This window comes from Oreochromis aureus, linkage group 3 (genome assembly GCF_013358895.1).
Source record: "Oreochromis aureus strain Israel breed Guangdong linkage group 3, ZZ_aureus, whole genome shotgun sequence".
In the NCBI taxonomy this organism is placed as follows: domain Eukaryota; kingdom Metazoa; phylum Chordata; class Actinopteri; order Cichliformes; family Cichlidae; genus Oreochromis; species Oreochromis aureus.
Genome location: NC_052944.1, coordinates 103,694,950 through 103,706,109, shown reverse-complemented (window position 1 = coordinate 103,706,109; position 11,160 = coordinate 103,694,950). Strand labels below are relative to the sequence as shown.

At 40.6% G+C, this 11,160-nt stretch overlaps 1 protein-coding gene across 1 annotated transcript; it reads right to left on the bottom strand.

Moving 5' to 3' along the window:
* Nucleotides 1-9,320: 9,320 nt before the first annotated feature.
* LOC116324870 (C-type mannose receptor 2-like) lies at nt 9,321-11,160 on the bottom strand. The gene is made up of 4 exons (XM_039609067.1): nt 11,066-11,160; nt 10,503-10,877; nt 10,006-10,350; nt 9,321-9,713 (listed from the first exon to the last, which is right to left on the bottom strand). The coding sequence occupies exons 1-4, from the start codon at nt 11,133-11,135 to the stop codon at nt 9,367-9,369; spliced, it is 1,137 nt and encodes a 378-aa protein (XP_039465001.1). The 5' UTR covers nt 11,136-11,160; the 3' UTR covers nt 9,321-9,366.

The window sequence follows — 11,160 nt, the reverse complement described above, 5'->3', positions numbered from 1 at the left end:
TTGTTCTTATTTATGGAGGAGAAAGGCTGAAGAAGATAAAGCACAACAGGATCCGAGGATGTTCTTATCTCTGTGGTGATGATATTTGATTAGTTAATGATAGTTACCCAACAGGAAAGCAAGAGTGATGTAACCCCCAAATCCTCTTGAATTAATCGTCTAATATGGCAACAATGAGCAGAGAAAATGTTGTCTCTAGGGGCCATCGTAAATATACTTTTATTTATTCACTCCACATAAAATGTAATAAACAAATCATATAATACAAAAACCAACTAGTCACAGTTCAACTTTTAACTATTTAAATTTTCAGCTTTTTCCTTTTAAACAAATTTAGTGAAACAACACAAAACACTTCAAACCACAACACAAATATAAATTAAAATATGAAAACAAAAAGAAGATGCATATTCTCTGTCATATGGGCCTGCATGAATAAACTTTCTGAATCCTTTATCATCTGCAACTGAAAATAGTTGTGGATGATTACTATACCTTTCTAATGTGACGTTGTCCCTGGCTCTCCGTCTCTCTCTCCCTCCTCATCTGTTCCTACTACTACTGCGACTGTAACTACTGCCCCTCCCCCCTCTGCCCAGCGCAAAGCACAAGGCTCGCGTGCGGAGTGAAGCGGGAAAAGGTGCGAGAGAGAGGGTGAGAGAAAGAAAAAAAAAACCACGGCTTGCGTCGTTCACGTCAAAGATCCGGCTCTAAGAGCCATTTCGTTCGCGATCGACACATCACTAGAGTGTTGGTCTTCCCACAGTTTTTCAGCAGTATTATAATACTGGACTTTGACTGGGCTGTTCTAACACATGAGTATACTCTGATCTGAAAGCACTCCATCGCAGTTCTAGGGTCATTATCATGTTGGAAGGTGAACCTCTACCACAGTCTGCAGTCTTTTGCAGCCTCTACAAGTTTGTTTTCAGTATATTTATCTCCATCCATCCTCCCATCAGCTCTGAGCACCAGCCCTGTCCCTGCTGAAGAAATGCTGCCACCACCATGCTCCACTGTGGGGATAGTGTGGTCAGGTTCCTGTGGAGTGTTAGGTTTCCACCACTCGTAGTGTTTTGCATATAGGCCATGAAGTTCAGTTATGGTTTGACCAGACCATCTTCTGCAGAGTACAGGAGGGTGACTGCAAATGCATGCCGGACATTTCAGACTTTTATTTGTAAAAACGTTTGAACACCATCGATAATTTTCCTTCCACTTCACAATCCTGGGATAATTTATGATGGTCTATCACACATTTAAAACACAATCAAGGTTGTGGTGGTAACATAATCAATATGTACAAGTTTAAAGGGCATAAACACCTTTTCACTGAACACGTTGAGCTTTGCAGCATGTCCAGAACATTTAAAATACTATTCAATGTAACCATATAAGGAGGTAATTAAAAAACAGTCAATGTGGCATGAATGAGGCATGGCAGGACCACATGTCGGATTTCAGAACCATTTCATTTGACGCGGTGGCAGCTAACGAGCTACAAGCCACACATACTTCACACCACAAAAACTCCCCACAACCCTAATTCCCCTTATTTAAGTCGGCGGGTGTAATTGCATATGTCGCGCAGGTGCATCAGCCTTCCCTGTGAGAGAGGCAGTCAGCCCGGGCCGTCAGCACCGCCGACCACCAGTTCAGCTCGCGAACAGCATTTTTTCTGTATTAAATGTTTCTGTATTAAAGGTGATGTTTCAAACATCGCTTACATAAGTTATCATTTGAAGATCATTTAATTTAGTTTGTGAGCAAACCTTAGTTCATGTTTCACCTCCAGCCAAAATCCTTCAAAAAAGGAAAAACTGTGAATACATTCTGCACATCACCCTGCTGTTCCTACAAACCTAAAATAATGTGGCAGCTTTTAAACTTTATTCATATACAGCAGTTTGTAAGAATGACCACTGCCAGAGCCATCTGATGATGTGTATTTGACTGACCTTTTCCATGACGTCATGCAGTAGAAACAGTAAAGACTGAAGTGTAATTTCTCCAACAAGTGAAAAACAGGAAGTGTAATTTTAAAATGGAAATACTTCCTGTCCATTTATATGACTTCATGAAATGTTTCAGCTGGATCAAACTCTTTGTCGCACACTTCAGACCACTTCACCGTCTCACCGTATGAATCAGTGACGCTGCTCACACTCAGTGTCAGAGTCAGTCAAAGTGATCCCGTTTACACTGTAAAAAGTTTCCATTTTATGTGAACAAAGCTCATGTAACACTAATAAAGACTTGACCTTTGCAAGTATGTCATGAATGGAAGGCGAGCGTGAGAAGTCCGTGAGTTACGCAGATTTAAATGTTTCTGCTTTCAGCACCTTGATCATTTGCTTGTTGATGCAAAGTAGATTGAACCAATCGCATATCTGTGCTGTTTTGAGGAAACAAACATTAGATATGATCAACAGCAGAGACAACCACGCACTGAGAGCCGGCTCATTTTAATGACTACATCCGAGCACCAACGTGTCACAGCAGCCATTTCAACAGGAAAAACTTTACTTATTTCTCATTTCTATAACTGAATTTCTGCTCTATTAAAATGCAGATGCTTAATTTATGAAATTATTAACACATAGCTGGTATTTCATAGGTTACACATCCTTCATATAAGTGTGCTTCCTAACATGGATATGACTGGAATCTGGGCCCACTCCACAGGTGCTGATGTAATTGTTGTTTCTGAAACTTGGCTGTCCAAATCTAGGCCTTAACTATTGATCTGACTGGAAATCAGTCTTTGACTGTGGTTGTCTGCTTCCCCCCAGCAAGTTACCTTCTCTGGGTAAGCATTTATCTGAACTGCATCTTAATGAAAGTGAGGTGATTTTGACAGGGACTGGCTTTCTTCTGTGTCACATGTTTAAAAAAAATCTAATTTAAATTATTCAAAGCCCTGCAAGCTTTAATCCCAAATCACCAGATAAATCTTCTCTTACTGGCCTTTTTTTCCTAACTAACAACCTGAGTGATCACTGCGCAATTAATGTGAGAAACACAGAAATCTCATGCTCCAAGCCTGGCATCATCACAAAAAGAAATTTAAAGCTTTTCAATGAGCAAGCTTTTCTTCAAAACTTATAGTTTTAGCTGGGGTCATATTAAACTGATCGGCAATGTCAACTTACAATGGGAATATTTATAGGAGAGTTTTACCTACTTTGTGGACAAGCATGCCCATTTTTGCCAGGTCAGAGTGAAAGGTCGGGACAACCACTGGTTCAGTTTTACATGAGAGAAACCAGGACTGAGCAGCTGCGAGAAAGTCTGGATCTGATCCTGATTGGCTATGTTTTTATCAGCTCTGTATTGGTTTACTGCCTCCATAAGGAAGTCAAATGTGACTGGTTTTTTCGTCCTTTTAACCACTTACAGTCTAAATGAACCCAGGAGTTTTGGGGAAACTATAAAGTCTCTCTCTGCCAGCTCTCAGTCCTCAGAGCTACCTCCTCACTTAATTATTGACTCCTGTGTCAGACAAAACTGAAATCCTTCATTGTTTTAACAAACACTTTGTTATTTCTTGTTCCTTGTTTCTCACAGTATCTGATAGTAAACATCTTGCATAAAACTCTGCTAGTAGTTCCCTGATACCTTTTCTTTTACACCTTTCACGGTAGAAGAGGCTCTGAAGAGTCTCAACACCAAAAAGTCAACCAGTCCTGACAATCTTTCTCCTTTTTCCTGTGCCAAGCTGCAAATATCATAGTTGAGCCTGTGTCGTATATTTTTAATCTTTCTATACAACAGAACATTTACACAGGGGATGTGGAAGTGTGCCTTGGTACTCTTCCTACTGAAAGGTGGTGATTCTTCAACAGTTAATAATTACAGGTCAATTTCCAAACTCTGTCTAAGGTCATTGGGAGTCTGATAAATAAATAACTTAAAATAATATTTTCATCCAGATATCTCCCATCCAGTCTGGTTTTTGGGAACTGCACAGTAGGGCTGGGCCATATCATACCGTTCACGGTAATACCGGTGTAATTTTGGGCAACAATAGGAAAATGAAATATCGCGATAGAATATGGGTAAAATGCGCATGCGCAGTGCCTATGTTTACATACGCACATGGTGGCAACGCAGAATGAGAAGAGCGAAACGGATGAACCAGAATTGGTTTGTAAAAATGCTGCAACTTCAGTGGTGTGGAACTGGTTTAGCTTTCGTCCGTCAGATACACAACAAAGCACTATTTTTGGTAGCGCATGCTAGCGGGCCGTCGTTATTACCGCGTTTTTTGGAAAATACGGCACACTTAAAATCAATCATTTGATTTTTCTGAAAATCGACAGTGTCCCTTATAATCCCGTGTGTGAATTCTGGTTGTGTTTACTGACCTCGAAACGATTTTATGTGGCACACGGCGCTCAAAAATCTGTCAAATGTTTTAGTACGACTTTGCTAAGCTATGAAGCCGCACCGCTTGATGGATTGTTGGAGCATTACGGCTATCGCAGGCAGGAGCCTCGCGGAGTGATACGTACTGTGCTTCAACATAATATTACCGTATTGTGTGTGTATAACCTCTTTTTAGGTTTTGTGGATATTATACATGGTTATGCTGAGGATATGTTGGCCAATTTCCACTGGAAATGCCTTTTGGTTAAACTGTCAGCAAGGATTTTGCACTGTTACATTTTTATATAACTTTAATGCACATAAAAAACAGCTGCTTGTTTAAGTGAAAATACATTGATGGGTTTTTTTGCACTAATAAAGTCGTGGAGTTGTAAAGTATTTTGTCTAGTGTCACTTATATCGTCAGTTATATCGTTATCGCAAATTTTCAAATGTATATCGTGATAAATATTTTTGGTCATATCGCCCTGCTCTACTGCACAGTACTGTAACTGCTTCCCTAAAAGGTCTCTTTGACATCTACGAATGTTCCTCACGTTGTGCTGTTTTGGCTAATTTGGGAGCATTACTCAGACCTGCCACTGGATTATTAACCAAAACTCTCTCCTCAGCACCTATTCTGTTTACACACCATATTTGAATTATTTAGTGTTTTATTTATATAATTTGCTGTGTTATCTTCTGTTGTTTTTAGCCCTACTGCTGTCAGACTCCACAACAAAGACTTTAACTGATCAAACACACACATCCACAAATGTGCAATAATCTTTTATGGCATCGTTTTATTTTTACTCAGTTGTATATAGCATTTGTATTCTATTTTTATCTTATTGTATATTTTATTCTATTTTATTCTATTTTATTCTACTGTATGTAGTATTTTATTTTATTCTATTCTGTACAGTTGTGTACTGTATTTATTCTTATTTTATTCTAATTTTTGCTTCATAACTTTTGCACTGTCCACTTCCTGCTGTGACAAAACAAATTTCCCACGCTTGGGACTAATAAAGGTTATCTCATCTTATCTTGTCTCTCTTTTCTTCTTCTCTGATGGTGTTTCTTCAGTTAAAAACTGATTTAAAGTTTTATTTAATGTTTCTTTATCCTTTCCACACATGCGGTTTAAAAAAAAAAATATCTCCGGCCACATGTAAGTGTGTAAAACTGCAGATAGCCAGATTAACAATAACAATATTCTGTCTATATCTGCAATTGTAGAAATTAATTTTATGTAAACAATAACGTAGCGCACAGCGAGCCGCCACTGCTCATGTCACATGTGAAGAGCCACATGCAGATATGCAGAGGGTGACTGAGGTGATAAAAAAGCTAGCTTTTTAGTTGCTGACTGCAAAGATACAGACATGCAACATAAAAAGGATGGAAAACCTCAAACTTAGAGTGTGAGCTGACAGTCCGCCAGGGTTTTTTATTCCTTGTATGGTCTAACACAAAGCAAGAGTAGACAGTGACTACATACACAGAGAAGGGTGATTAGGGGAAGTGGAGACAGCTGGAGGGGAGAATGAGAAACAGGTGGACAAAATGATGGCAGAGAAGACCAAAGAAGGGAAATATGAATGGACTACAAACGGAGGACTTGACATGAGAGGACCGATCACAACTGACAACAGGAAGCAAAACTAAATACCCCAAAGAATACATCACATAAAACATTAAACAAACCTTGGGTCACAAATAGGAATGAAATAAAGAGAAAAACAAAAATCCAGAACTCAGAGTGGATCAGATTACCTAGAATCATGTGGAATATGTTGCTGTTTTTCCTGTAAAGCACTTTGAGCTACAACATGTTATGTAAATAAAGTTCTGTTTGAGTGTTTTTTTGCATACAGTATATTTTTGCTGTATTTGCATATTAAAATGCTGAACCACAGGCATCTGTGGCAGAATCACTGGATTCTGTCACAGGACCTAACTTTGTTCCCACCACAGGTTCACTCAGAAACAGACACCTGCTGAAAGACAATGGCTGTATCCCAATTCAGGGTGTGCAGCCTTAAAGTACACAGCTTTAATGGTCCTCAAGAGCCATTAAATAACAATTAGCTCATGTTGTTCATGAGACTAAAGTCATCTTACTTTGGTAATGTAAACAAAATATGGCCAATATTAAAATTATTATTTTAATCATTATTAGTTATTACAGCAGTGAATGAACTGTGTCAGATACTGAGCTTCAGTAAAGATTTAAGGTGCATTTGTTTATATTTCCTGTCACCTTAAATCTTCACTCAAAGACAGGTTCCTTTGACACTGTATATGTAAATCTATTATATATAAGAGACAAATATTGTTCTTTTAATATGTTGGCATTATTAAATTTCTCTCAGTGCTTACTTTAAATATCCATGAAATCATCACATTCTTTGTAAGATTAAGGTCAACTATTGAATGGTGTATATTTTAAAGGAAAGACTTAGTACAAGCATCACTAATGGCCTGGTAAATGACCTGTATTTGTATAGCGCTTTACTAGTCCCTAAGGACCCCAAAGCGATTTACAAATGCAGTCATCCACACATTCACAAACCGGTGATGGCAGCTACATTGTAGCTACAGCCACCCTGGGGCGCACTGACAGATTCAAGGCTGCTGGACACTGGCGCCACTCGAACCGGCAACCTTACGATTACAAGGCAAACTCCCAACCCTTGAGCAACGATCGCTCCCCGTCACAACATTTGCACATAAATAAGTGACATAATATTCAGCAACTATTAAAAGTTTACTCTTCAGGCACCCCTCTTCTGCCTTTTATTTTTCTGGAAAAATTATGCACACCCACCGCCGTGCTATGCATTCTGGGATATGTTGGGCCACTAAGTCTACACCGCCACATCCTTAAAATTCAGGGAAATGAAGGACGCATTTGAGGGCCGCATTTCGAGCAGCATTTGAATTGGGACAGCCTTCATCGCATCGCTGTGATGTAATCAGCCTTAAAGCAACGCGACCAAGGCTGTATCCCAATTCAGGGTCTGCAGCCTTAAAGGCCACATTTTATATTTTGTGTTAGGTAAGATCCTTTTATGTTCATATCAGGGATGTTTGGTTTGTTATGTTGGCCTTGGCTCTCCCTAAAGTTAATCCTTAGTCTGAACTAAAACTCAACCAGAATTTCTAGCTAGAAATGAACCTTTTAACTTACCATGTTGGTTCCTCCTTCAGTATTTACCTTTATGTTAGTATGTTAGTACCTTGTAACCCCTAGACTAGCCTGGGGACGTAACACACTGACACAGTAAATCTTCAGGAACAGAGGTCATACAGAGGTCAAAGGACATGAGAGCTGCACCTGCAAGTGAATAACTCTGAGATAAATAGAGACGAATCCCTTTATTCTGAGATTAAACTAACTGAGATTTATACAGAGGTTAAAAGAGGGATGCGGGAGGGTATTTTATAAAGTGATATTACACAGTCACATTTTTTAATGCAGTGCTTTTATTATTTTAAAAAAACAGCTACAGGATCGGGCACAGTCTGTTTGTCTCCACCTCAGGGAAACGGGAACATCTCCTAGGTCTGGGAACCATCACCCCTCTGGGGGTGGTTGTGCCTGGACCTGGGGTATAGAGTGTGTTTGGGAAGTGTGATTGTGTGTACAGTGTCAATTTATGTTTGTCTCCACATTGGGCGAGTGCTGATAAGTGTTAATGAGGGTGGGGATGTATGTTTGTGTCTGTGTGTCCCTGTTCGCCTGTGTCCATATGTCATGTCGAGTCTTAGACTCCACGTCTGGAAGCATCTCAGCCCACCACACTCGCTGCCAGTGGCTGATGCTTTTGGACCTTGGTGCATTGGTGGTTCTCAGTGTCCGGGGCTGGGCGATTAGGTGTGTAGCGGCTCACTCCCTGTGGCTGGTTGACGAGGCCTGGCACCCGTGGCTCATTTGGGCTCCATCCGGGGGGTGTAAAGTCCTCGGGCCCCTGGTCCTGGGGATCAGTACGCTGTGGTGTGGCTGGCTGCCAGCAGAGCCTGTGTCACTACAGCCCCCTGTGGCTTCTGCACCGCAGCTTCTGGGTGATCCTATGTCTGGGGCTCTCCTCAGCTCTTCCCAGGAGGGTGGCAAGGTTGCCCCTCCGATGGTCCTCCTTGAACTCTTGCACTCTGGGGCCTGGATCTCCTCCATGCCTGCTTCATGACCTGGGGGACGGGGCTATGGCTCCCCACACCCTCCCCACACATCATCTATCTACATGGAGAGACCTTTGAAAAAAGGTGTGCTGATCCACACAGGTGTGCACATGGGTTTTCACTGTTCACAGACACAAACTACACCTTTCTTGGCTGCTACCTCAAAGCACATTGTGCGCTGTCAGTCCTGCGTGCTGCACAACATCATTTAATTTTAGTATTTACTGTTACATTTATTTAGGTTGTGCAATGATATTATGTGCACCATCTTATTTCTTGTTTTCTTTTTTTGTTCTCTTCAACAGGTGATCCAGCAGATTTTTTTTTAGTGTCTTCTCTCACTGTCCCTCTTCCTGCCTCTTTTTGTTTCCCTCCCTTTCTTCCTCTCTCCCCCTCCTATCTCCCAGTCATGTATGTCCCATCTGTAATTATGTTAATTTTACATATATGTGTATATAAATTTTAATTAAAACAGCTCTGTGGTTCTGTGGTTTAACAGTTTATTCAACAACAGTGAATTCCAATAACAACACTTCATGACTTGTCTGTATTATTACTTTATATATCCATCACCAGATTTTAACCACAACATCAATATAATAAAACTTACACATTATATATTTTCTGTGTGTATACATGCTTTTTCTACAGAGAAATTCACTTTCTGTTGATGTAGAAAAATAAAAATTATGTTAAATATAACCTCACTATGAAAAACTAAATTTCCTATAATCCCTCTAAAGAGCCCTTGCACAATGCACAACCAAAACCAGCTGAGGAGATAAGAAGCTGTTGGTGCTGTTTACAGTGCTTTTAATGTTTAGAACAGAAGAAATTAAACTTATTATCATCAGGCTTACTGACCCACTTCTGCTCTCCTGCTGTGTCCATGGCTCCAGACATGCCACAGACATCGACTTTCCTCTTAGAGTCCCAGTTATTATATCCAATGACGTCATCAGTGACCCAGAACCAGAAGCCCAGAGTGCAGGTGTAGCGCAGCCCAAGCCAGACAAAAGTAGTGGAGGCATTTTTGGCCTTTTCCTGAAGCCACGCCTGCTCCTGGCGGTTTGTAATGGAAGCCAGGTCATGGTGTTTCTCTCTGCAGTAATAAAGGGCTTCCTCCCAGGTTTTCTCTTCATGGATCAGGATCATGTTATCTGTCACCACAAAACCCAAAGAGCTCTGAGTCTTTGCTGTGCTTTATGAACAATGACAGACATGAACAGTCCACACTCTCAGGCACAAACATTAGGACAGTTACACCTGTGACTGTGTAGGGTGCACAGCTCTAATGAACATTTGAGGAAGAACGATGAGAAAAGAGAGAGAGCTTTCTTAGGAGGGAGGAAGGTAATGGCATGGACGATGAAGACAGTTTACATTTATAAAATAAACATTTAATAAACAGTGTTTTGGACAAACAGCTGAGATAAATCTGTGTAAACTCACCATCATAGCAGAAGAAAGGCTTTCTTTGGTCACATCCAGCAGAGCTCCATCTTCCTGATCTCTCTAACACAGTCGTAGCACATTTCCTGTTGTTTAGTCCATCATTAAATGAGTCCATGTCCCAGTATCTGAAAGAGAAGTTACTCCCATCTGACCACCTCCAGCTGTCTCTGAACAGGCCGATCCACAGTTCTTTAGAGTTCTGCAGCTTCTTAAACTCTTCACTGTATATCTGATTGAGTCCACTGGCCAGGTCGGTGTGATGCTGTCTGCAGTAGCTCTGAGCCTGAGTCCAGGTCACAGACGTCTTAATCAAATGAAAGGTTTTGTTGACTTTCATTGTATCTGTCGAATCAACAGAAAAACACAAAAACATCTTTATCAACTAATTTCTCTCATTCTTAAAACTCATTTTCAGGAACATAACACAGATTATAAACTAGATTAAAACATTATTAAATATTGTTCATATCATATTACTGTCCACTTATTCTCACCGTTATAGCAGATGAACTGATGCGTGTTAGTACATGGAACATCTGTCCACTTGTCTACTGTCATCACACAGTTCTCGGGATATGGTTGATCATTTGGCTCTCCATCTCTCCAACAGGTCTTATTTTCAGTGTATTCCTCCCCCGGCAGAGACCAGTGCCACCTCCTGTTGTCTCTTCCTGGCTCGCTGTACAGTCCAATCCAGGCTTCTGTTTGATTCTGTGCAGAGTCTTGAAGTCTTCTCATGTCTGTCAGGTCAAACACTTTGGCCAGGTCTGTGTAGTTCTCTCTGCAGTATGCCCGTGCTTCATCCCAGCTCATCTGTTCTTTAATAAAGTGGTACTCATACAGGTGACATGTGATGAAGACACACTGACCTAAAACAGAAGAAATACTGTTGAAGATCTGCTGATACAAGCAGGAAACTCATGTTCCCATCAAACTGTCCAGTTTACAGGTGAATCCTTGATTTTCTCAGTCAGAGTTCATTTGTTTAATGAGTCCTGATCAAACTAAAGGATTTTAGGTGGAAACAATCAGGAGCCCTGGTAAAATGATCACTCACCCATCAGAAGAAGCAGAAACAGACTCCACTGCATCGTCGCTCTGTCACATGAAAATGACTTTTCTTTCATTTGGAGGAAACAATGAATCCAGCAG